This window comes from Macaca mulatta, chromosome 7, assembly GCF_049350105.2.
Source record: "Macaca mulatta isolate MMU2019108-1 chromosome 7, T2T-MMU8v2.0, whole genome shotgun sequence".
NCBI lineage: Eukaryota > Metazoa > Chordata > Mammalia > Primates > Cercopithecidae > Macaca > Macaca mulatta.
In genome coordinates this window covers 168,820,012-168,847,081 of record NC_133412.1, presented here as the reverse complement: position 1 = coordinate 168,847,081, position 27,070 = coordinate 168,820,012, and the positions used below count along the sequence as shown (strand labels likewise).

Sequence of the window (27,070 nt, the reverse complement as noted above, 5' to 3'; positions counted from 1 at the left end):
TTATAAAGACACCAGACACTGGGAGAATCTCTGCCACAGTCCCAATTATGTCCTCTTTGAGAAAGGGCCCCATTTTTTAAGAAGTAAAATACTCATTAAATCCCCTAGCTCGGTGGACTGCTGCCGGTGTCTCCCTATCTAACTGTAGCAGTTTGCCAAGCACAGGACTCCAGAGATAGGCAGGTGGGGCCGCCTCCTCCGGCCTCACCCACCTCTGCTCCCTCCAGCCCACCCACGCCTCCAGCTGCGTAGTTGACTCACCATCCAAACAGCAGCTTCCCCCAGAAAGTAGACCAGGGCTCAATGGCAATTCTTGTGGCAAATTTAATAGAAGAATATGAGAATCACCCTTACTTCCCACACACAAAACATTGCAGGCACTCCAAATCCTTACAGACACATGCACTTCAGAATTAACTCAGGCATGCACAGCATCCCTGTGCTGGAGTTTATTTTAAAAAACAATGCCAACGCCTCAGTTATCACAGTTTCTTTTTTTGTCCATCATTTTCCGTAACAAAAGAAGCTACACAAAATCTGGGGGGAGATACTGTCTTTGGAGACTGACACATTTGCAGAGGGGTCACGAATAATGATTCCAAAGCTCCTATTTAACTCCTGAATCAGGCAAAGAATAAGCGACAATACAAGAATGAATTTTGTTTACAGCAATCTCATAATACAGCATTGAATCGTTACAGTGCAGTGGTTGGAATTAAGTCCACAATAAAATATTCTTAGCCCAAACACCAGACAAACTAAAATCACCCAACTGCTCATGAACCAAAATGATCAGTGCAAGCAGCTGCGGTCTCAATAGTGAAAACCAAAATGGGTAAGGCTTTTCTGGCAGTGAGTCTCTGACGTGAACGGCTCCCTCTCTGCTCAGTGAGGACCTGGCCGCCCTCACTTGGAGTCTTGGTCTTTCTTTTCATCTAAAAGGGCGGAGTGGATCCCCAGCTTTTTCAGTTCTTCCACCAGGTCCCCATTCTGGTGCATCTGCAGAAGAATGTCACAGCCCCCCACAAACTCGCCATTGAGGTACACTTGCGGGATGGTGGGCCAGTTGGAATAGTCTTTAATGCCTATGGAGAAAGAACATTTATTTGTTATTTAAATGGTGAAAGCTGAACCTTTCGTGATTAAATATGTCATTCTGATCCACTAGTAGCAGACAACCCATTGTCCCTCCCTGGCTCCCCCCAATCTTAAGAGCACTGTGTTTGCTACTAAGAGCACGAGTTTTCGTGTCAAAGAGATCAGTGGTTAGGCCCTAACTTCCAATTACAAACCATCCACCCTCAGACAAGTCACCTGACTTCTCATCCTGTTTCCACCCTCATCTCGCAAGGTTTTTGTGAGAATTAGGTAAGTAAGATCCTCAATAAAATACCTGATATACTGCAGATTAATGGCAGAGGACTGGACTGGGTAATGCAAGTCACATAAGATACATAAGGCCGTAATTCTTCATCTACTAGTCAAGCTTCAGGTGAAGCAAACTTGAAGAAATGTCACAACCAACTTCATACCTAAATGGATCCATCACGGTAATTCACGGCCAATTCGGGCAATCCCACCTGCGCGCTTTTCATGACTGTGACTGTCTAGGTTGGTGCAGGCCATCAGTTACTTCTGCTCGAGATGATGAGTTGCTGAGTTTTTTTTTTTTTTAACAATTACTTTTACCCAGGGAAAAATTCCTGTCCCACGGCTATGGGTTGTCAGTTCCCCTCTATCCAGCCACTGTGATGGGCTCTCTGTGGAGTGGATGATCAGGCTCTGTGCAGAACCCAAAGAGACTGGTAAGTCTAATGAAGGCCCAGAGCTCAGCAAGGGCCCTGTCCAGGGCTAGGGGGTTCGGGGGCTGAGACCCGCTCTGCTCTCCAGAGCTCACAACAGCCAAGAAACCAACCAGCAAGCATGTGATCAGTCCTGTGTGCAAATGGCTCTGAGGACACAGAGGAGATGAGGGATGCTCTGTGACAGCGCAGCTGTGTGACTACTCTGTTCAATTCTGAGTCACAAGGACGACGACTGTAACAAAATGGTAAGAAAGAAATGTGGCTTCAATCTTAAGACATAAAAGATTACTCTTAACATTCCTCTTCATCATTCTACTTCCTTTTCTGCTTGTATGTTGAGATGACTGTCCTTTCAAAAACATAGCTGGCCATTAAAAAGCCTGTATTGGTCATGTTAAAAACGAAGATGGTCAAAGCATGGCATATAGGAACTAACTCTTATGTGACACTTTTATATTTACACAGATATTTTTAAATGGCCAAAATGAGCATATGGGTAAACAAAACAGAAAAGTCAATAGATTGTTCAAGTATAGTACAGTTTACACAAATTGATTTTTATGTAAACAAACTAAAAATACAAAAACTTGCTCTTGATACCCTATAATTTATTATCATTTTCCAAATAAAATTACTGATTTCAGTTATATCACAAGTCCCAATATACAATTTATTTTTTTCTTAAAAGTTATTGCCTTATAAAAAAAAAACTGACTTTGCTCTAAATGACAGTCCTAGAGAAAGCCCCTGAACCAAGGGCTTTATCTTCCTTCTCCAGATGTCACATATTAAGAAAGGGTTACATTGCTCCAGGCCTCCAACAGCACACCTCTCAGCCACTCTGGGTGCTGGTAAAGAAACATCAGCTAGCTCTTTGGCAGCTGCTAATAAAGGGTAAATTCCATTAATCATCAAAATGTCTTTATAATGCCAAATATCTAGATATACTAGAATACCCTGATGAATTCAAGTTATTCATCACGCTGATGTTTGATGCCATGTCAACAAAAACAACTAGCATAATTTGTGTGTTTTTTACTTTCTTCAAACTCTGTCCTCAAATACAAAGTCTATCAAAACTTACTTTTTACAATGATGCCGATTACAAACTTTTACCTTTATGATGATTGAGAGCTGGGTGCGAGATTAAGAAATGTTTAAAGTAAACATGAGCTTCTTTTCGTTCTCTTAAACTTTCTTAAATACCTTTTATGCAAATGAATCATTTATGTGCATGAACGATCTGTTTTGTTTCAATGAGTAATATATTGCATGAAGCTTTCCATAATAATCAGTTTTTACTGATTTATTTTGGTGGGTGTCTATAATTTTTGAAACACACCAAAAATGGAAATAAGTTTGCTGCCTGAGAACTACCCAAAACTACGTTTTACCCTAAAAATACATGTTTCTAAAGTAAAATTGCTTTTCATCAATCATTTTTATAGTATCACACTCAAAGCATTGGGCTTGCCTCATTCATTAAACTTTATGTTGCTGCAGATTGTATGTCCTGACTATGAGAGAAGGGGAGACTCCCAGAATCCTCACCACCAAAACTACCAAAACCAGCAGGCTTTCAGACATTCTGAACACCCAACACACACAGCCACATGCAAGTGATACTAACTTCTCGTGAGCCACCTGCCTGTTCTTGACAGCAGCTGACAGTGTATCAAAATTAAATTTAGCTGTTTCTTTAATTTTTAGATGAATAGGTGTAACAAGCAGCTGACATCAAGGCCAAACGTTGGCACCCTTCTTCATGACTATGCTATTTTCCATTTTTAAGAAAACTGATTACCAGTTTAAATATTTAAGGAAATAGCCAATTGCTTCCTACGGAGTGAAGCTGAGAAACTCCTAATAATAAAAGACTACTCTTCATAAGTTGAATATTAAAATGAATCCTGCGGACTCACAAGTAACTGTTTAAACATGGTTAATCTCTCTCACACTTTAGTTTTCAAAAACTGCAATATGCAGTGGTAGTTCTTACAAATATCACTTGAAATAACTCAGAATCGGAGAGCTACTCTCGAAAATTAGAAAATCATATCCAAGAATGAATTTTAATGATAATCATTATTTCATACGTGATAGACAGTGGTGATTCCATCCGGGGCAGAAAATGCTGACTGCAAAGTTGTATGACAGAGTAACACTAGGAACTGGTAGTTCGGAGGCTATCTTACAAAGTCAGTTTACGCACATCTAATGCTCCACCAAAAAAACCCATACCAACAAATTTATATTCCAAAGTATCAACTCAGAAAGAGGACAGAAATGTACTTTAAAATTCCCTTCCAGAACTTTCAAAAGGTATTTTTCAAAATTCATCACATTCAGAACACTGGACAATACTCCTGGTTTGGACACTAAATTATAAGAGCAGCATAATCATAGTTTTCTTTCTTTTTATTTTTCCTGGTAGAACTTCACTACAGTAGCTTCAGAATCTAATGTGAGTTCCAACTCTGTCTCTTACCTACTAGGCTCTGTGACCTTGGGCAAGTTGCACCACCTCTGAGAGTCACAATTTCTTCATATTACCTAATTTAGAGAATGGCGTTAAGTCAAGATAAGATGATCAGAGCTGAAAGCATGGACATCAGTAGACCCTCACTAGAAGAAAAGCAAAGCACAGGGCAGAGTGGGCAAGGCACAGGCTTAAGGGTCAGTAGATCCAGTTTGCTAGCCTGTAAATGCAGCCTCAGACAAATCTGTTAATCTCTTAGCCTCAGTTTCCTCATCTGTAAAATGGGAATATACTCTACGCCTCGCAGATTTATTACGAAGATTCCATGATATCTAATGAATGAAATGAATTGAGCTCCTAGCATAGTACCAGGTACAGTGTGGACATTCTCTCCATACCAACATCCTCCACCACCCACCCTTCTGAGAAAAATAGGCAACAGAAAAAGCATAGGAAAATAATGCAGGAAAAAGTGATTAAGTATACCATAAAGTAATAAAAATACCATTCAGGCCAGGTGCGTTGGCTCACACCTGTAATCCCAGCACTTTGGGAGGCCAAGGCTGGTGCATCACCTGAGGTCAAGAGTTCAGACTAGCCTGGCCAACATGGTGAAACCCTGTCCCTACTAAAAATCAAAAAAAAATTAGCCAGGCATGGTGCCAGGCACCTGTAATCCCAGCTCCTTGGGAGGCTGAGGCAGGAGAATCGCTTGAACCCGGGAGGCAGGGGTGGCAGTGAGCCAAGATTGCCCACTGCACTTCAGCCTGGGCAGCAGAGTGACACTGTCTCAAAAAACAAAAAACAAACAAACAAAAAAACCATTTACTGAGTTAAGGATTACTGAGTTTCACACTCTTTAAGCGTTTTACAAAAATAATCTTATTTAATCTTTACAAAAATCTGACAAGGCAGGTACAATTATCACTACTTTACAGATGAAGAAAGTAAGGCTCAGAAGGGTTAAGTAACTTAACAAAACTCACAGTGACAGCATGCAGTGAAACCAGGATTTATATCCCTCACCAGAGGTGGCCTCTACCCTCTAGCTGCCATCTGTCACTCCTGCCCATGAGCTACAAGTGCATTGCACACATATCTGCAATATATGGGACTGTTTTATATCTTTAACATTTACATATACAAATGGTATTATGCCATAATTACATGTTTGCTACTTGCTTTTTGACTAAACATTGTATTTTTGAGCCATGTTAAATACCATGTTAAATGTATTTAGCCATGTTAAATACATTTTAACATGGCTATGTTAAATACATTCAGCCACGTTAAATACAACTAGATCTAGTTTATTTTAACTACCGTTTACCTTTCCATCATATGACTAAAGTTTATTTATCCGGTCTGCTACTAATAGACCAAGATTCCTTCCTGTCAGTTTTTCATTACTGCAAGCCACGCTACAGTGAACGCCCCGACACAGGTATCCTAACACAGAGCTCCCCAACCTTTTTGGCACCGGGGACTGGTTTTGTGGAAGACAATTTTTCCATGGACCGGGAAAGGGTGGGGATGGCTTCGGGATGAAACTGTTCCACCTCACATCATCAGGCATTAGTTACATTCTTATAAGGAATGCACAACCTGGATTCCTCGCATGTTTGTGCTCCTATGAGAACCTAATGCCGTCACTGATGTGACAGGAGGTGGAGCTCAGGCAGTAAAGCTTGCTTGCCCACCGCTTACCTCCTGCTGTACGGCCTGGATCCCTGGCCTGGGGGCTGGGGACCCATGTCCTAACACACCCATGCAGAAGGCAGTCTCTAGGCCAGGGGCAGATAAACTGTAGTCTTCAGGCCAATTCCAGTCTACTTCCTATTTTCGTAAATAAAGTTTTATGGAAACTCAGCCTGCTCATTCATCTACATATTGCCCATGACTGACTTCACGCTATCTAACAGCAGAGTTGAATAGATGCAACAAAGACCACCTGCCTACAAAGCCTGACATACTTACTCTCTGGCCCTTTACTAGGGTAAGTTTGCAGATCCCCTTCTCTAAATATATACCTAGGAGTCACGCAGCTGGGTCTTAGGCTCTGTTCACCCATAACTTGACTGGGTACTGACAGTTACTCCTCCAAAGTGTTGGTGCCATTTTATACTACCATCTGCAGCTTACTACATGTGCACCACACAAACACATACACACAACTTGTCATCCAACTTTTAAGGTTCACCAGCATGACACGTGTTTCACTACTGTCTTCAATTCCCTGATACTGAAAAGGTTGAGCGTATTTTCAAATGCTTAATAAAATTTCAACAATAGGATATGGTTATTTATTTCACAAATATTTGAGTCCCTATTCTGTCACTGTTCCAGATGCAAGGACTACAATGATGATCTAAATCGGCAGCAAATGTTTATAATGTATTTAAGGCCACAGAGCTTGCAATATAATGACAAATAAAAGCAGCATTTATTTATTTATTGAAATGCTCACTGAAAGCTTGCTTTGCATAAGCCGTACATGCAGTGCCACAGGCATCAGACATGTTCCCTGGAGGGCAAAATACTACGTATAGACAAGCATGGTCTCGATGTGTTTTAAAAAAAAAGCTGTTAGGAACTAGATCCAAATGTTAATACAATGGTTTCCATAAAATTATAGGTGATTTTCCTTCTTAAACTTTTCAGTGTTTTCCAAGTTGCTTCCATGAGCATACGTTCCTTTATTAAGACTAGGATTAGGAAGCGATGTCAGTCTACTGGGACCTGATCCCTCTGTGACTGTCTTCTGTGTGCACTCCAGATAAAAAGAGAAGTACAGGAAGGTCTTGAGAAGGCCAGAACACAATGCTGCCTCATAGTCACCTTTGTTCCTTGGGTCACAGTCTTAAGATCTGTCTGCATCACACTCCTGGGAACCAAGTACCCAAAACTAGGAAAGAATGTTTTCCTCTGGTTTGGGCGCTTTGTAAAGTTCAGGTCTCCTTGGCATAAGAACCAACACAAGGCCAGTTTTGCAAGAGCTCTGTTCCTATTACTAGAAATGACCTTGGATCTGGTGTACACAGCTTTGGCTGGCAAAAGCAAGCATCAGACAGCCCATTAGTTGCTCTTGGTAAATAAAGCTGTATAGAGAAGAGGGGAAGAGTCTTATACCCTGGCTGAACTAATCCCCATTTTGGGAACGTGCTTTTACCACCCTGCCCCAGTCCAAATGTTAATACTTACACTAATCTTTACTTTTCTAATCAATAAAAGAGGTATATGTTATATTCAATATCTATACAACACATTTATTAACCAAAATAGCAATCTGATGAAACTCACTGGTCAAGGAATGTAAGGGTTAAATTCCTGTTGCTGCTGTTTGAATACTTAAGAAAGTAAACTCCGAAACCAGACACCAGACATGGATAAAAGACAGAAAAATAAAATGGTATCAGTACATATTCTTATTTTTGCTCCTACTTTCAGTTTATTAGCTATATTCCAGCATATCTCATTTCCAGTTATATTAAACAAGAGAAAATAAAATCACAAACCAAAGACCTCAAAACATTATACTAAGCGAGATAACAACACAACTTTTTTACTAGTGCCATATTGGCAATTTGCAGCGGACCCCCTGCAAGGTCTCTGTTAAAAGACTGCAAAACAGTTACTCCTCTTTTAAGCAGAGAAGCTGTCTTTGAAGGAAGACTGCAGGTCCTTTGCCTTGTACATGATAAAACTGAGCCCAGTAACTGGTGGCATTCTAGTTGACCAGGAAGACAAAAGGGTCATGAGAATAACACATGGCAACATTACATATACGTGGTAATTTGAACCTGCCCTGTCAACTCCTCAACTTAACATGCCTTCTAGGTCCCACCCACACCACTATCACCTACAGCAAATGGAAGATCACTCATCACCAAGAGTCTTTAAGGACTAGATAATCTGGGAAAAAATACGTTTGAAAACCATAAAGTGCTATATGAAGCCAGCTACCATTTACCGGGTGCTTTCTGTGACAGGTAAGATGACATACACTTTCTGTAATTTTCACTTTGTCTTCCTAACAAAAACTTTGCCAAATTGTCTCATTATCCTCAAATGCAGTTGAGTGACTTAAGTTTTACACCTGATTAGCCACAAAAGAGGATTTCAACCCAAAGCTTTTCCAAACACCAGCCTGTCTCATCAATGTAAGGAATGACTATGGTTAGTAATTTCAAATTTAGAGTAACAGAGAACCTGGCACCTACTTTTAGCACACACCTGGCACCTCTTTTTAGCTAGGGACATGCAGGGACTCAGTCTCTGAAAGTCTCTAACTGGGATGCAGGTACCCTAAGTCACTCTCTAGAAGAACAGGTACAGCCTTCCCAGTTCTCCACCAACCCTGACCATCCTGGCCTCTTCCTCCTCCCCCACTCAGATAAGACTGGCGAATGCACGCGGGGTACTTGGAAAAGATGCTAATTAGCTGCAGCCTCCCTTCTCCTGGCCTGATCCATCTGGCCCCTGGTCCCCTGGGCTCCGAGGCTGAGCCAGTGAGTTAGTCCGGCGCCCAGGAGCCAGGGCTGCTTCTTTTCCCCACAAACCTCTCCAAGCCCTGGCCCACAAACATTCAGCCCTGTGTTTGAGTATCTAAAGCCAAATGTCATGACTTTTCCCCGACAACACAGATCCCGACTAAGACCAGCCGACAGCAGTCCCAACCCTTTGCTTGTAGCAACCAGAGGATGGTGCTTGCCACCCTGAGCCGTGCGCCAAAAGAGATCAGCCTCCGACCTCACTAGCCTCAAAGACAACTTCAGTCCTCTCCCCACCATCGACAGCCCCAGACCGTTACCCACGAGCAGGCCAATGGCTTCCAACCTCCCCAGAGTGTCCGCGAAAGTACCTATCTCACAGCGGGTCCTTACTGAGTTTCCTAACCGTGCAGAGCAGTCAGGCTGCAGGCCGCCCTCCTCCGAGTCAGTCATTGACAAGCCGCCCCGAAACGCCTATATTAGCTCGAGGTGAGGATAACTGAACCCTCAGGACTTGACCTACTGCTCAAGTTGGCAACAGTAGAGAGCCCCAGATCCTCAAGACTCAGTCAAATCAACCACACCTGCAGCCCAAACTCTACTCCAGGACAGTACTCCTCGCCCTAACCCGGCTCGAACCTCCAGACAGACCCCAGCCGATGGAGCCCCGCTCTCCAGCCCGGCGCGGCAGAACCCCTCGGCCTCGTGCAGCGCTGCTCCTGGGCCCAGGGCGGAGGGTGCCTGCCCGGCACACTGGCCTGACCTTGTCGGAGTTCGGGGTCGTCCAGCACGTTGTAGGCCGCGTAGTCGCGGACGCCGTGCAGCCGCAGGATCTGCACCACGGCGTTGCTGAAGCCGCACTGGGGCTGCTCCGGGGTCCCCTTGAGGAAGACCACCACCTTGTCCTTCTTCACCAGCGCGTCCAGCTGCTCCGCCGAGCCGCCGCCGCCCGCGCCCGAGCCCGCCGCCCGCACGCCCGGACCCCAAAGGCCACCGCCGCCCGTGCCGCGCCCCCAGCGGAGCAGAGCCGCCGCCGCTCGGCCGAGGGACCCGCTCATCTCCGCACGCTCGCCGGAACCCACGACAGCCCAGACACACAGCTGGCCACCCGGAGCGCTCCCCGGCCCGCGGCAGTTCGACCCACCCCCTAGAGACCCTCATTGGACCGGCTCTAAACTGCCCTCCGTGATTGGACAACACTGATCGGCAATTACTCGATTCTACCAATCACGTTGCTCGTCCCGTCCGGCAGGTAGGAGGTGGGCCTTATGCCTGAGTCGCATCCTACTGCCTTACTATTGGCCGTCGGCAACCGCTGTGCTAGTTAATTGGAGAGAATGGATGTCCATCGGGGTCGCGCTTGCAGGGCAACGAGAGGCAAAACAAGAGGGAAGACGACTTTCCTCCCGTGAGCCAATGAGGCCAGCTGGGATACCCTGAGACAACTGGGAGAGGCGCGGGACTTGCCCATTCCGCGGATGCCGGGAAGGGGTCACTTCCCAAAGAAGTTTCCGGTTCCGGTGTCGGCGGTGGTTGAATTGCCATGGCAACGCGGTTGGTGGGCCCGTGGTTCCGGTCTCTTGGGAGGTAGCGGAGCTAGGCCGGGCCAGTATCCGCGTCTCCCAGCTTAGGTGGGCGTCCCTGGGCGCCTGCGGAGCGCCGCGGCCGAATGCGGTTCGTCGTGGCGGAGAGCGGGAGCCTGACCGGGGTTCCAGCGCTCGGGCTGTAGCCTCGGCTCCTGGACCCTCCCTCGGCTCCGCCGCCACGTGGGAGCTGAGGCTCTGGGGCTTCCGCCTCCGGCGCGCGATTATTTCTCTAGAACAATTTTCATTTTTAAAGTTTGTAAAGCGCTTTTGCCTGTGTGATTTCCTCTGGGTTTCGTTTTTCTTCCTTTCTTTTTGTAGAGACGGAAGTGGGGGGGGGGAGGGTGGTCTCACTTTGTTGCCCAGGCTGGTCTCGAACTCCTGGCTTCAAGGGATCCTCCTGCCTCGGCCTCTTAAAGTGCTGGGATTACAGGCGTGAGCCACCGCGTTCGGCCGCCTCTGAGTTTCCAGCCTCGTTGGTCCTCCAGCCTTTTAAGCTGTTGGGCCTAGGATCAGGAAAGGTTTGTTGAATGGGGAACTAAGAAGTGACTTCGTTCGTTCTACAAACGTCTCCTGAGCAGCCGCTGGGTGCTAGGTGCGGTGCCAGCGCGGAATGTCCAGGGAGACCTGGTGCCCAAAGCTTGGAGCCGGCGTGACAAATGAGAAGCAGATACAAAGCAGTGTGGGAGTGCAGAGGAGGGAAAGCAAGCCTCCTTAGGCCCATTGCTTGTGCTAGTCTCCCTTGTTCTTACCAGTGTTTGACAATATACAGGATTTACTAGCTTGGTTATTGACTTCTCTACCCGGCACTCAACTTTATTCACTGCTGTATCCTCACTGCCTAGTACGGTGCTTGGAACGTGGTAAGTGCTCCTATTGGCGGGAAGAATAAATCCGGAAGAGCAGGACCAGTGGATTTATATAATCTGTAGTCTTGGAGCCGCATGGGGTTGGTAGTACCCTCTAGCACACCAGACTTGCAGAAAAAGCATACTCCAGAGGAAGCTGAGGCATGCCTGCTCGAGAGCCAGCTGTTCCATGTGCAATTTTCCTCTGATAGTTTCTGGTCACTGTTGCCACGGTGATAATGACTGGGCTATGTCATTATCTATCCGCCAACAGTAAGATAAGCTTTGCAGTCGAGATATTGTTTAGCAGATGGAGTGTTTTCTGTTGGACACTAAGTACTGCTACAAGTTACTCCTTTTTTTTAAACTTTGAGTATTTTTTTACAGTGTTGTTGGAGGTGATCTGTTTATGCTTTGGGAGTGTTCAAATTTAAAATCAGAAAATCAGCACATGTCAGTGAGTGAGTCTTTCAAATAATCCTTCGCCATGAAACCTGAGCCTAGTAAACTATGAAAGTAAACTCGGGACGTTACCTGGAAGTCTCAGTGTCATATTTTCACCTCCATCAATATTATTGATGCTTGCTCATTTTCTAATGTGGGACCTGAAATTTACCAGGTGCTTAAAGAATCTTTTTGTTTTTCAGATTCATTGATTCCGGGTAAATCAGAGGAACAAACAACATGAACAGAAATATGTAGAAAATGCTATTATGCTGAAGCATAATTGTTGTTTCAGAAGTCCAGCATCTGGTGCACTTAACAATAGAGAATATATTAAATTCTTCCCAAAATAACCTGTTGTTCATGCCTGTGTTTAAGTTTTTTGTTTGTTTTTAAGTAAATATTGGTGATTTGTTGCCAAAAACCTAAACTGTTTATTGCTGTCAACTTAACAAACAGGCTCCCTAAAAGAAAATGGCATTTATTCAGGAATAGAGCATTGCAATGAGAAAATGCATGCTATAGTTAACCGTGTGTATCCTGGGAGATTGAGGAAGACAAAGGTCTTTAAAGGAAAAATGAGGAGGGTTACATAATTGTTTTGAGGTAATTATTGTTGACTACAAGGATTAGTAACAAAGATGACGCCAGGCCCAGGTTGGACAGGCGGTTGCTCGGCAGGCATTGCAGATGTATTTTTTGTGTAAGGTTGAGATGGCCTTTGTGCAGGATTGTAGGTTTGCAATCTTTTGTGATTGTTTTTGCTATCAGGCATTTATGCTTGTGAACTCTTTGTGACTTTCCCTGTGTCTATTTTGATTCTGACATCTTTCTCATTGCCCACTCTAAACTAATTCTGCTTTTGTGTTGACTGACATTGGGAGAAGAATGTGCAAACGTATATCCTGAGACCGAGCAGTAATGAGGAGTGTCGTGTTCCTTACCTAATGTATAATATTGGGCTCAGAAGCACTTGTCTTTTTTGTTTGTTCAACGTTGTATTAAGTTGAGAACCCAGCTGCCATTAAAGATTAAGAGTAATCCTTGAGAAGGAAGAGTACAAAGCCTGTGTTTTGCTAAATCATAGTGAAGTTGCCGTGTTTTTGTAGAACATGATAAGAACATAGAGTGTGTGAAATGCTAAGGATATGGAAAAGCATGTTGGTGCTCTTTCAAGGAGCTGTTTTGATAGCATGACCAAGGGCAGGAAACAGATCGTGTATCCAAACCAAGGAAATTGAAACAATACATCTAAGTTTAAATTTTTAATAAAACAACCCAAAATATGGTGAAATACTTAGCACCAAACGTCAGTGATCAAAGAAAACAGTATTTGAAATATTTCGTCTAAAGTATCAACTTTTGCCTATATTTTGGCATTTTGGTTTTAAAATTCCTCTTTAGTCCTATGATGAAAACATGACAAAATATACAACTTAAATAAACAATTGTCATCAGTCTGCATCTATGGCCAAATGTTTTGGGTGTTTTGAGTAAATGGCCTTAGTTTGTGATCGTTTCCTGCCCCGTGGACATCAGTGAAGAGGTGAGGGTGGGAAGTACTCAGAAACTTCTGAGAATCCTGGGATTTGAGTCACAGGATGGATTAAACCCCAAACTAAATAATCATGCCATGTAAACATGCTGACTCAGGCATCCTAAAAATGTTTTTCTTGCGTTTATTTATAGATAAGGCTTTACTATATTTAGTAGAACTCCTGTTTTCTATCCGCTTCTCCAAAAACAAATTGACCATTGAATTCATAGTGTAAACCTTCACATATCTGAGATAGCCCCTTTGTCAGCCCCAAATGAAGAACTAGAGTTCAGATTATTAAACTGAAGGTGATGCTTTATCTGAGCACTCCACATGTCAGTGTTTCTGTACCTTTCCTTTTTAAAAAAATTATTTTTGAAGAGATGAGTTCTCAGTAGGTTGCCCAGACTGGTCTCCAACATCTGGTCTCAAATAGTCCTCCCGCCTTGCCCTCCCAAAATACTAGGGTTATAGGTGTGAGCTGCTGCACCGGCCCTGTTCCTTTTATACTCAGTGCTGCATTCTTGTTTGTTCTTAGAAAATGAGAGGGTGTGTTTGCATGAGAATGTGTGGTACAGAAGTGTCTATCTGAGCTGGCCAGAACATTCTGCAAATGTCATATTAAGGACAAGGTGACTGCTTGGATTGTACAAGGAGCCAAACCACCACACATTCCTAAGCTAAAATAGCATTTGGGACCCAGAGTTCTGTTGACCTGAGCTAGAACCTGAAACCTTTCTCTGTGGTGCACTGAGCTAACATCTAGCAGTTTTAGAGCATCACTGCAACCCTGGAATTAACTGGATTCCCTGACAATACCAAAAATAATGTGTAAGGAACTGAAGCAAAGTCCAGCCGTCAGAATTTTTCTAGTTCCTAATGTGGAGATAGAAATGCTTGTTGGATTTCCACTACCTCTATCTGACAAGGCAGCTGGTTTATTAATATTTCTTTGGCTGAGGCTTTGCTCATGACAGCCGCCCACATCTTGGAGACAGGAAGGCAGGCCAGCCTCCACTGTGTCACACAATTCCTGCTCCCTTCACCTGACCCGAGTCACTGGGTCACTGAAGAGAAAGGGCATGCTATAGATCTGGCTAGTTCAGTCTAGAATAGACTGTGGGAGATAGGTGAGCATTTATGAAAAGCCCAGATGCCATGACAACCCAGTTTTGTCCTGGAGTTTGGGGAGAGGTGTAGTACTGGGTTCTGGTCTTAAATGTTGCTGAGTACTTGAGTTCTTTTTGGTTTTCCTCAGATTTTTCCACATCTATTTTCCCCTTTCTGGATTTTGGACAAATCCAAATTGATGTCTGCTAAAGGTTGTATATAATTCAAGAATTTCTTCATATAAAGGCTGCAGGGTTGTAAGGAATCTGTGTGTACTTTCTCTGCTCCTAAATATTTACCCCCAAGTGTTATCATCTTGCATAGATTGTACTTTTTTTGTTAAATTTTTGTGTATATACGTGAATTCATTAGAACCATACATTAACCCTAGGATAACAGTTTTCAGACATTTTGGTCTCCAAATTATGTTTTTTTCCGAATATAATATGTTAGACATTAGCACTTGTGTCTCTAAGTTTTTTGCCTTCACATGCAATTTCTGTTCTCTTGCTGATTCATAGCATCGCCAATAAGTCCTGTAGAAAATCAACTATCTCAGTTATCTTTGCTGGTTCTGCATATATACTAGATACACAGATGATTTTTGTGCTTTGCAAATTAAAATGACAAAATGTTCAATCCAAAAATCTAATAGCTGGATGTGGTGGCTCACGCCTGTAATCCCAGCACTTTGGTAGGCCAAGGCGGGCAGATCACCTAAGGTCAGGAGTTCAAGACCAGCCTGACCAACATGGTGAAACCCCGTCTCTACTAGAAATACAAAAAATTAGCCAGGCGTGGTGGCGGGTGCCTGTAATCCCAGCTACTCGGGAGACTGAGGCAGGAGAATTGCTGGAACCCAGGAGGCAGAGGTTGCAGTGAGCTGAGATTGCGCCACTGCACTGCATACTCCAGCCTGGGCAACAGAGCGAGACTCTGTCTCAAATAAACAAACAGAAAACCAAAAATCTAATAAAAAAATCTAAGCTCATAGCCTGCTGTTTCTGAAAGCTGTGTACCTCTTGTCCCCATGCTACTTTCTCGCATTGAGGACCAAGCTCCTTGGCTGCATGCCTTGAAAGTCATACACCTGTTGGACTTCATTCTGTTGCCTTATTTAATAACAAGGACATGGGCCTGAATCATATCTCCCGGAAAGTGGTATTAAGAATTAAGTGGTAATCATAAAACTTGGTAAGCCTTTTGATTAAAGGTGATGAAAGAATTGTTTATTTTCCCCAACTGCCTGTTTAATGGCCATGTTTTGTAGTATTATGTGTTTCATTTTTTTAAAACCAGTAGTTTTTATAACTCATATTATTACATTCCAAAGACCTGAAAAGGTCCCTAGATCACAGAATAGAAAGCGTAAGGAGCCAGTGCTGCTGTTTCGTGTGTCAAACCTGTTAGGAAGATTTATCTGTTAGTTATGTCTCCCTCTGATAGACTGAGTTTGCAGCCAGAAGAACATTTAGGAAGTTTAATTGTTTTCTTTTGAATAATTGCTGAGAGGTATTGCCAAGGCCATAAATGCACTTTATGGTGAGTCAGAATTTCACTTTGTACTTCTTCAGTCTTTGAGCTTTAATAATTTCATGCCTTCACAATGCAGTCTTGCTATTGTGGGAACCCATTGCTCCAGCCTTCTTCAATCGTTCGTCTAGGCCTGGCACGGTGGCTCATGCCTATAATCCCAGCACTCTGGGAGACCGAGGCTGGCGGATCACTTGAGATCAGGAGTTCGAGACCAGCCTGGCCAATGTGGTGAAACCCCAGCTCTACTAAAAATACAAAATTAGCCAAGCGTGGTGGTGGGTGCCTGTAGTCCCAGCTACTTGGGAGGCTGAGGCAGGAGAATTGCTTGAGCCCAGGAGGTGGAGGTTGCAGTGAGCCACGATCATACCACTGTACTCCAGCCTGGGTGACAGAGCAAGACTCTGTCTCAAAAATAAATAAATAGAAAACAGTTCATGTAGCAAAAAAGAAATTGACCCCAGTTTCATTGCAGGGAGGGGAGAGATGATTCAGGTTACAAATGGGATGAGGCATTAATTGTTCACTTTCCTTTGCTGGAAAAAAATGGAGGATTTTAAATATTATTTTCTCCTTTTACAGTCAGAAAAATCCTATTTGCTAATTCTAAATGTACTATTTTTTGAAAGTGTATCCTAGTGAGATACTGTTAATTGATATCAAATTTTAGTGAGCCACAGTTTGAAAGAGTTTTAATAAAAGACTATCATAAGGCTGGGTGTGGTGGCTTATGCCTATAATCCCAGCCCTTTGGGAGGCCAAGGCAGGTGGATCACCTGAGGTCAGGAATTTGAGACCAGCCTGGCCAACATGGTGAAACCCCATCTCTACTAAAAATACAAAAAATTAGCTGGGCATGGTGGTGGGTGCCTGTAATCCAAGGTACTGAGGAGGCTGAGGCAGGAGAATCACTTGAACCCAGGAGGCGGAGGTTGCAGTGAGCTGAGATCACGCCATTCCATTCCAGCCTGGGCAACAAGAGCAAAAGTTCATCTTAAAAAAAAAAAAAAAAAAAAAAGTATCATAAAACAATTATATTCTGTTAAAAAAAAAAAAAAAAAAAAAAGAGCCGGGCGCGGTGGCTCAAGCCTGTAATCCCAGCACTTTGGGAGGCTGAGACGGGCGGATCACAAGGTCAGGAGATCGAGACCATCCTGGCTAACACGGTGAAACCCCGTCTCTACTAAAAAATACAAAAAGCTAGCCGGGCGAGGTGGCGGGCGCCTGTAGTCCCAGCTACTCGGGAGGCTGAGGCAGGAGAATGGCGTGAACCCGGGAGGCGGAGCTTGCAGTGAGCTGAGATCCGGCCACTGCACTCCAGCCCGGGTGACAGAGTGAGACTCCATCTCAAAAAAAAAAAAAAGCTTTTTTGCATAAGCTTTATTACATAGACAAAATTGGGTGACCAAAATAATTTTGTATTATAATATTTTAGTAATTTTGTATTTTAATACAAAATTCTTCTTGAGGAGAAGCCTTCATATTGGCAAACTTTCTTCCCTCTCCAGATAGACGGTGATCTGGCATTTTCATATCATAGCTGTATGAGTGCAGCCCTGAGGGGACATGCCAGTCTAGTCGATGTGAAATCGATGTGTACTCCCATTGTTTCATCTTTTTATACCGTGCAGCCACAGCTCCGTGATAATCCACACGTACTATTGGCTGTCTAATTCCAGAGCAAATAATATCCTCTTACTGGAAGGAATTTTTGCTTGTGTTCAGAGCATAACACATCTTTCAAAGTCATTCTGGTTTTGAGAAACATGTTATAATCGAATGAGTCTCTGTCTTTCCTGGCAAGGCAGGTAGGGGGCACTAGTCTATTTTTCTTAGGAAGCTGGGGCAAGAGCCAATAAGGGCTGCCCCTGTAATTATACAGTGTCTGGAAATTAATCATTTTGCCCAATTCTAGGAAGAGCCTCTCAGTTCTCACCCAATTGCTATTCTTATTTTAGGGAACAGCTAACTTACTTAGTTTTCTAATATAACCACAACAGATCAGAAGCAGTAAATGTAAAAGGCTCACACTAAAAGCAGAAACAATGACTGAACAGTAAGTGAAAGGTGAAGCACTAAGAGGCAGATATTCTGGAATTCTTTTTAAAAAGCAGCGTTCTGGGGCATTCGATGTAAGAAGGGGTGAACAGCCTTCACCCATGACGGTTCCTTCTGCATTAATGCCTTGTGTGATGCTTCCGAGCAAGAAAAAGAAATTCTTTTCCACATGCTCTGAATAGAAAGTCAAGGAAACATGCCGTTTATTTTAGCTTGCCAACAAAAACTACAAACACACACACACACACACACACACACACACACACACAGCTTAAGGCGATGTTAAAAAATAAAAGGATTACTCCATTGTGCCAGATAAACAGTTATTCTGACTCTGTTACGTACTTCATGTTAGTTCATGGAAGATACCTTCGAAGTACCTACTACATTTCATCGGGTGTTGAGGGACTGAATAATATTGGTGTAAAGTTGAATTTTTCTAACTGTAAACCAAATGGGCTTGATGAGAGCTCAGCTGACGTTAGGTCAGAAAGGGCCATCCATAAAGTGGTTCTGCAAATGCTGATGTCAACCGAGGACACACAATTAGAGGGGTCAAAGAATATAACCACCTCACTTGTCCTACTGCCCAGCCCTGTTTCACAGTGATTGGGGGCCAGCACCCCTTCAGGGAGTGTATGCATTGTAATGTTACCTATTCCTTCCCCACCCACCACCACACACACACTAGGCCATTAGCTTCTAGTTAGGTAGGATTCATTTTTGAAACCTGGTGCCCCAGTGCCATCCCTGGCACTTAACTATGTGTTCAATACATAATTTTGAATAAAGAAAACATGGTGAACAATACAGAGCAGGATCTCAGCAAATCCCAAATTGTGTGAAACTCATATCGACCACAGGTGCCATGGGAGGTGGAGAAACATTCAGTGATGTGCCCACAGGCTCTGTTAAGCAGGCTACAGAGTGGAGTAAGATGCTCCCACATCCCAAGGACCTCGCAGTCCCGTGATGGGGACAGATGCAAGAATGCCCCTGAGAACTGGAGAGAGGGGAAAAAGCTCACGCCAAAGGGGTGCGAAAAGCTTAGTAGGGTAGCTGCACTTGAGCTGAGTTTTGAGAGAAGGGTAAAGTGCCTCTGTGTGAAAAGGAGGAACATTCCAGGAAGAGGGAGCAACCAGGGCAAAGGCACAGAGGCCCCTGGGCCCGCTGGCGGAATGCCGGGCCGTTTCTTGAGAAATGCAGGACTGGACATAGCTGAGGGGGAGGACAGATGGTAAGGGCTTGGGCTCTCCTCCTCTGGATAAGGGAAAGTCCCAGGAGGAGTGTAAGCTGCCGAGTGCTTGAGAGATCACCCTGCAGGAGTGTGGATGGATTGGAGGTGGCTGAGCTAACGGGGCCACTTAGAAGAGGGTCATCAGATTTAACTTTTGCAGCTATTGTGGTGGGGGGCACAGGGGAAGGGCACCACTGCAAGCTGAGTTCTTTGAAGGTAGGGATGATGGAATTTGGTGACTGGCTGACTGGGGAGGGGGCTGGGAGGAAGGGGAGATTCAGGCTTATTCCTGGGTTTTTGCTTAGCCACTGACTACACTTGCTGATGCAGGGAATACAGCGGGAGGGGGAAGGAGGATTGGAAAGGTAAGGTCAGGAATTACTTTTGGGCATTTGTTTCCAGGTGCCTGAGGAGCATCTAAATCATCTGGTTATGTCTGAAATAAAGGAGAGATTATGCATATTATCGCCTCTACAGGTCTGGATCTATTGATAAAGGAGATTTGGGCAGGGAGGGCAAGAAGGAGTGCAGAGAAGAAAGCCGGGGGAAAGCATATAACTGGGGAAGGACAGGCCATGAGGAGAACTGGGAGCAAGTGATTTGCGGAAGAGGAATTTACCAGAAGCCACAGAGGGCCTGGGCATGGGGGCTCACACCTGTAGTCCCAGCACTTTGGGAGGCTGAGGCAGGAGGATTGCTTGAGGCCATGTGTTCTAGACTGGTCTGGGCAACATAGTGAGGCCCTGTCTGTAGAAAAAGTTATAAGTTAGTTGGGAGCAGTTGTGTGTGCCTATAGTCCTAGCTACTTGGGAGGCTGAGGTGGGAGGATAACTTTAGCCCAGGAGTTCTAGACTGCAGTGAACTGTGATTGTACCATGGCACTCCAGCCTGGGCAACGGAGCAAGGCTGTCTCAAAAAAAAAAAAAAAAAAAAAAAAAAGGAAGCCACAGAGAGAAGCCAGCTTAGGGCCCAGGGTCTTGTGGATTTGGTAATGGAGGTAAACACAGTGTGGGCTGATGCAATCAGTGTTTGCTGCCCTTGCGCGCTTCACTTCACGTGTAAGGGGCTCTGTAACATGATAGAGTTGGGCCAGTGAATTTGTCAAGTGTCTTCTGGCTGTTACCTTTGTCTGTGTGTGAACCCTTATTTTAGGCCATTTCTGTAGTTAGTGAGCAGGGCAGATGGAGTTCAGTCATTTTGCAGAAATGTTTCCGTTTGGATGATGAAACAAGCTCGATTGCTGAAGCTGGTGCACTCATCCCACTGGCATGGTGCTAGCCGAGAGCTTTGAAATACCTGAGGACACCTCTTGCCTATTTATAGAGGTTGCTTCTGTCTGCTGAATAGGGCTTTTTAATTAACTAGGAGGTGCATTGAGTGACACTGGCCATTTTTCTCTGCATACCAAGTCTATAACATCAAAGAAGAAATTTAAGATAAAAATTCTTTAACATCTTAGGCCAGGTGCTGCTGCTATTACCACTGCAAGGACGTGCGGCAGTCCGGTTGGGAAACGTTTGTTCTGCATGTGTTCCGTGCCAGGTGTTGGCTATAAGATTCTAAGGTTTTGGAACTAGGCTACAACGATGAAACAACTTTCTCTGTTAGGGAAGTGTCCTGGGCCGTCAAGAATTGTCATCAAGAGCAGCAGGTTTTATGAGATACGTGGACCTATTTGGCATTTACCAGCCCCTGCTGCTCGGATAGAGGGACAGGGCTGGGCCCCAAGTGTGGGCTTTCCGGAAGAGCCAAGCGCCGGCTGCTCATATGGGATGGGTGGGGGTGGTGCAGGTGCCCTGCATGGGTTCCGCTGCCCTAAGGAGGGTGCCAAGGCCACGCCTCTGCGTGTCTGCCAGGGCTGGGCTCAGAGCCTCCCCGGCTTCCTGGGCACTCTGCCTATCACACAGCGATTCTAATATGATCATGTGTTCAGAACAGTCACACTTGTCAAAGCAAGGAGAGAACGCTTGAGCAATGTTCAAAAACGTATCTCCAGGGATAAAAAAAGAAAAAATAATGAAAGCTTCATTTTCCTCCTTAGTGGGAAAGTCTTCCTTACTCACAGACTCTTCCTGAGTTGGTGTCTGTCGTGAAACATTCTTTGAAAGCATAGTAAAGTGAAGGATTTAATTTACAATAGTAGTACACATTTGCACAGAACCTCAAGTTTGTAGTGCATTTCATCATCTTTATGTGAATCTCATGGCTGCTCTTACAGGGAAAACAGGAAGAACTGGCCCCATTTTCTAAATGTAGAGACGGGAGGAGGTGAGATGGCTCACCTCTGCCAGCCGACTGGGAAATGCAGAGCCCAGAAAGACAGCAAGTCAGGAGAGGTGGATCCAGGGAGATTTTCATTCTGCCACCCACCCCATCGATGGAAACACCGACATTATCAAGGCTGCGTTTAGATTTCAAAACAAAAACAAGCAAACATGCCAGGCTCGTAGTATGCTGTTGTTTTAACCAAAATGATATAGCTCAAAGGGTGAGCAGCCATCAGTGCTGTGAGTGAAGCGCGATCACACATCTTGTGTGTTTAGCAACCCAGGAGGTAGCTGAGCCTGGAAGTGACTTTCCTGGTATGTAGCAATTCAGAGAATACAAAACCACATTCATTATCTGAAATGGGCTCAGCTGCCTCTATGTTTTACCATATAGAGCTGGGAACTTTGATGTGTGTGGTGTGTGCGTGTTTTGCTGCATATGCAGATAATCTACACAACTGGAGGCTTCAGCCTTGATGTTTACACACACACACACACACACACACCAGCAGATACATCACACACAGACTTCTCACCTGTTATGTTACTAACAGTGGTGCTGGTTTGTTTGAAAAGTATTTGAACTTATCAATAACCTTCCCCCAGAAGGCTCAGCATAGCTGTAGCATATGCTGTGTGTGGAAAATATAACCCAAGAAACACATTGGAATTGAATCGTGACCACTATTGCTATGAGACAGAATCCACAGCGATGAAGTGGGCGCTGGGGTCAGACTGCCTGCGTGTGGACCCTAGGTGAGTCACATAATAGCTGGGTGAATGGCCAAGTTTTCACCGTTTTTCCCTCATTTGGGAAATGGGATGATAATAGGAGCTATCCTGAAGGGTGGTGATGAGGATTAAATTAATAATATAGGTAAAGGCTTAGAACAGTGTGTGGCAGATGGTAGGTAAGCCCTTAATAAACATAAAATATCATTATTTGTCTCCATCATTTGAGATATATCTCACATCTTATCCAGAGGACTCCCAAACACTCGTGCCTTCCCTTCTCTCTCCTGTCTCTGGATTCCTCTACAAGTCAGTTTTGTACCGTGCAGTCTCACATATGACGGACATGCAGCATTACTTAGCTCCATGAATGATTCATGTGTCTTAATGTTGCTTCCCCAACAGACTCTAAATTCCTTGATGGCAGGAACCCTGTAACTGGCTTTTGTTAGATTTCCACAACTCAAGACCCAGTCCAGGGCAACTGTTGGACCCTTAAACATCTTTCATCACTAGCTGTGTTCATCACTAGGAAAAAGTAGGAAAAATCCAGTGTTGTGGGATTGTAAGTGGGTATTAGATCCAGCAGCTGAAATTTAAGATGTGAAGATGTATATTGACACAGATGTGCACACAAAACGTTTATAGCAGCTTTATTGATAATAGCCAAAAACCAGGAACAACTTGGATGTCCTTCAACAAGGGAAGGGTGACCCAGCCAGTGATGCATCCATCACACCATGGATTGCTGCTCGGCAATGAGGAGGCACAGACTCGATACAGGAACCAGCTTGGGTGACGCTCCAGAGAACTGCACTGAGTGGAGAAGGGCAGTCCCACTGTGTGATTCCGTTATTATTACATTCTTGAAGTGACAGAATTATAGAAAGCAGAACAGAGGAGTGGCTGCCAGAGTTTAAGGAGGGAATGGAAAAGGGGGGAAGAGCAGCGTGCGGGATCCTTGAGATGGAAGTGTTTTGTGTCGTGTTGGTGTCTGTCAGTATCCTAGCTGTGATACTGTACCATTGTTTTGTAAGATGCTGCCATCGGGGGAAACCGGGTAAAGTATATGAGGACCTCTCTGTATGATTTCTTACAACTGCATGTTAATTTACAGTGGTCTCAAAACATTTAATTACACAAAAAACCCACATACATTTAAAGTAGTCCCAACAGAAGCAGAAAAAGTAGACCAGGCTTCCCACTGTTGGGAGAAACATGGCAAACCTCTTCGAGAAGGATTTTGTATATTTTTTATTTTCTGGTTTCGGTTTTTTTTTTTTTTTTTTTTTTTTTTTGAGATGGAGTCTTGCTTTGTCACCCAGGCTGGAGTGCCGTGGCGTGATCTCGTCTTATTGCAACCTCTGCCTCCTAGGTTCAAGCAATTCTTCCGCCTCAGCCTCCTGAGTAGCTGGGATTACAGGCACCCGCCACCACACCTGACTACTTTTTTTTTGTGTTTGTGTATTTTTAAGAGAGATGGGGTTTCACCATGTTGGCCAGGCTGGTCTTGAACTCCTGACCTCAGGCGATCCACCCACCTCGGCCTCCCAAAGTGCTGGGATTACAGGCATGAGCCACTGCACCCGGCCAGATTTTATTTTTTAGGAATAAAATGTATCGATTGTCCTTTAACACTTTTGTTTATATTAGTATTTACTCGTTGGAGTATAATAGTAGCAGTGTTTAGTTATGTTAAATGATGATTGTTTAATACAAACAAGATTCCTCTGTTTTCAAAAAGATATATATGGAGAGAAAGAGAGACAGGGTCTCACTCTGTCACCCAGGCTGGAATGTAGTGGCGCAATCATGGCTCACTGCAGCCTTGACCTCCCAGGCCTAGGCAGTCCTCCTGCCTCAGCTCCAAGTAGCTGAGACCAGGCATGCGACACCCTGTCTGGATAATTTTATTTATTTATTTGTAGAGATGGGGTCTCACCATGTTGCCTAGACTGGTCTTGACCTCCCGGGCTCAAGCGACTGTCCCACGTTGGCCTCCCAAACTGCTGGGATTAGAGGAGTGAGCCACTGCACCTGGCCAATACTATATATATATAAAAAAAATGTATATATGGTGATATATGTATACACAGTATATATCATAATGTATTTATTGCATTATTATATATTACATTGTATATAATACTATGTGTGTGTATATGTATATATTTCTTATAGTTACTTAAATTGGGGGAATAATTTAGAGAAAATCTTTTCCAATTCTCTCACATATTCAAAAACTCAGAAGTGACCCAAGGTTACACAGCTAGTTGGCAGCCTTAACAAGGGTTAGAACCCCATCATCTGAGAATCCAGTCCTGTATTTTATACACAATTGTATTTTATAAATGCAGCACAATTAAATGTACATAGAGGAATATTCTGAGTTACTGCAGTTACCCTGCTTGGTACTGAGATGACTCATTGCCACCCAGAGGGGTGCCCCTGCTCCGTTGATGGGTGGCAGCTGCCCATGGAGAAGTGAAGAAACCAGGGTGCTGGATGTGCTCACCTTAGAAGCACATGTAGCACCCGAGTAGGGAAGGACAGGCTAACACTTGGAGAACTGGCAAAGAAAAAACAAAGAAGAAGGAAAAGTTTAGAGCAGAACTGGGATGAGAACCAGCTCTCCAGGCTCAAACCAAGACCTCTCCGATGGGGCACCCCAGAAGTGGGCACCCTTAATGTGAGCTTTTCATCCGTGCTAAGCTGAAAGCACTTATGTACCTCACCACTAAGTGGGAAGCCAGGCTAGAGACGGAGAGATGGGAATGTAAATGTTCTGAACAGCAATTCCTATCCTGGGACCGTGGGCAATGTCCCTCCTTCCTACTCTCTTGCCTCAGTTTACCCACGAGGTGCTTTATTAGCCAGAAAAGCCATTGCAGCTTTTGCTGTAATCTATCTGTGGAGACTGAACACACACACGCAAACTGAAAACATCACGCTTACAAAATGAGGATTGTGCAGATTGCTGTTGAGGCTGGCTAACCAACAGCAAATGTGAAACAGACCCAGATAATTTCCCCAGGCTTATTAAATCGATTCCTGCTTCCCCATGAGTGGTGGTGGAGATGCTGGCTGCAGGGAACAGACACAGGGGAAGAGTGGTAAAAACTTCGCTTTTTGGTATGTTGCACAAACAGCCCCCACTGCCAAGTGAGTCAGAACTTCCGAACAGCATAATTTTAGTGCCCTTCTTGTGGTTCTCTCTCTGGGCTGCTTCTGAAAGGAAGGTCTCAGGGCGGGGTTTCCTGTGTTCAATTCCAGAGATGACAAAGGGGCTTTTCCCCCAATGCTTTGCCAGATTTTTTTTCCAGATAGGTTTTCATGTCCACCCCCTTCTGTAGCTGCAGGTAATGCTGAGGACTAAGGCACTGTGGACTTCCTAGTTGCAAACTGCCCCATCCCTTCGTATTGCTTACTCAACTTCTGTTTTTCTTCCATATGGACTACTTGGGAGAGGAAAAAGACTGGCATCAAATAAAAAATAGGGTTCTGTTTTTGATGTAATGTTTATGTCAGGCTTAAGAAAAGTAATGGATGGCCGGGCATGGTGGCTCACACCTGTAATTCCAGCACTTTGGGAGGCCAAGCGGTCGGATCTCTTGAGGTCAGGAATTCGAGACCAGGCTGGCCAACATGGTGAAACCCTGTCTCTACTAAAAATACAAAAAATTAGCTGAGCGTGGTGGTGCATGTCTGTAGTCCCAGGTATTCAAGTGGCTGAGGCACGAGAATTGCTTGAATCGGGGAGGTGGAGGTTGCAGTGAGTCAAGTTTGCAGCACTGCACTCCAGCCTGGGTGATAGCGCGAGACTCTGTCTAAGAAAAGCAATGGAATGGGAGAGTATTCTGAAAAGCAGCAAGCCCTGTAAAGCCCAAGATAATAACAATCACGTTGATAATAATAAAACTATCTGCACAGTATTTTGCATTTCATAAAATATGTTTATCACATGTGTTTTCACCCATGAAAAATTGTTGCTATCCCCATCTAACATGAGAAAAACCAATGTTGTAAGAGGTCACATTCAGTGTAAGATTACACTGTATGTGTACACTGTATGTGTAAGTCAGTCTTACATTGTAAGATTCACTCAGCTAAATAAGTAGCAAAGCTTGACCAGGAAAGTGAATATCTCCCCTGCTCTGAACTGGTGCTCTGCACTGCACCAGCAGCAGGAGGGACAGTTCGTCTCTGTGCACCATGGTGCCCTGACACAGAATTATTACACCCCGACCTTCTTGGAGGTAGTAGTCTGTGCCTCATTCGTCCTCGTATTCCCAGAGGCTGGCACATAGTAGATACGCAGGAATTTTTGACGAAAGACTGAATAGCTGTGTGCCAGAAACTGCAGCAGTCATACCATTCCCAGAACCATAACATAACAGCTCACCTGAGCTGGGTGCTCAAATACCAGGCACAAAACCATACAAGATAAGCTCCTATTATTAGATCTATTTAACAGAAAAGGAAACCAAGTATGAGTAATCAGCTGAAAGTTGCAAATTGGGCACTTTGTCACTAGAGCCTGAGCTCCCAACTATACTCAGCCATCTCTTCCTGCAGGACATGGAGTTACGGCGGCCTGCTCCACCCTCGGAGCAGCCTGGGGGAGCCATCTCTCTCCTTGTGCAAATCACCTGCCCGCTTTGTGCCTTGGTTTCCCTTGTCAGGCGAAACTCATTAAACTTTTCCTAACTACCTGGAGGATGTTTGCAGAGATTTAATGAGGAGACACATTTGAAAGCATTCTGAAAAGCAAAAAGCATGATCCAGATGCAGGCATTATAATCATTGTTACTCACCGCCTGCACCTGCAGTTTGACTGTGGTAACCTCAAGGCCTGCGGCAGCACTCCTAATTGAGTCACAGTGATAATAACACGTATAATAGCATACTTGGAACCAGTCAGTCGCAGGGAGATGGGAGGGGTCTTGT

General features: G+C 44.4%; 2 protein-coding genes, 1 long non-coding RNA gene and 1 other non-coding gene across 4 annotated transcripts in view; 2 read left to right on the top strand and 2 right to left on the bottom strand.

Moving 5' to 3' along the window:
* Positions 1 to 435: 435 nt before the first annotated feature.
* Positions 436 to 9,844, bottom strand: GLRX5 (glutaredoxin 5). The gene is given in 2 exon segments (NM_001265635.2): positions 436 to 1,085; positions 9,538 to 9,844. Coding segments are annotated over 2 exon segments (474 nt in total). The 5' UTR covers positions 9,833 to 9,844; the 3' UTR covers positions 436 to 906.
* Positions 9,845 to 11,280: 1,436 nt separating this feature from the next.
* On the top strand, positions 11,281 to 11,555 carry LOC114679993 (small Cajal body-specific RNA 13). Its single transcript, XR_003732071.1, has one exon.
* A 5,343-nt stretch (positions 11,556 to 16,898) lies between these two features.
* Positions 16,899 to 27,070, top strand: part of SYNE3 (spectrin repeat containing nuclear envelope family member 3) — a 111,069-nt gene continuing 100,897 nt past the window's right edge. Inside the window, exon 1 of the mRNA XM_077941666.1 lies at positions 16,899 to 19,340. The gene's annotated coding sequence lies outside the window, so the exon portion shown is untranslated. The remainder of the gene's footprint in view (positions 19,341 to 27,070) is intronic.
* Positions 22,752 to 24,484, bottom strand: LOC106999562 (uncharacterized). The gene is made up of 2 exons (XR_001446434.3): positions 24,066 to 24,484; positions 22,752 to 22,939 (listed from the first exon to the last, which is right to left on the bottom strand). It is a non-coding gene; the product is annotated as an uncharacterized LOC106999562 (long non-coding RNA).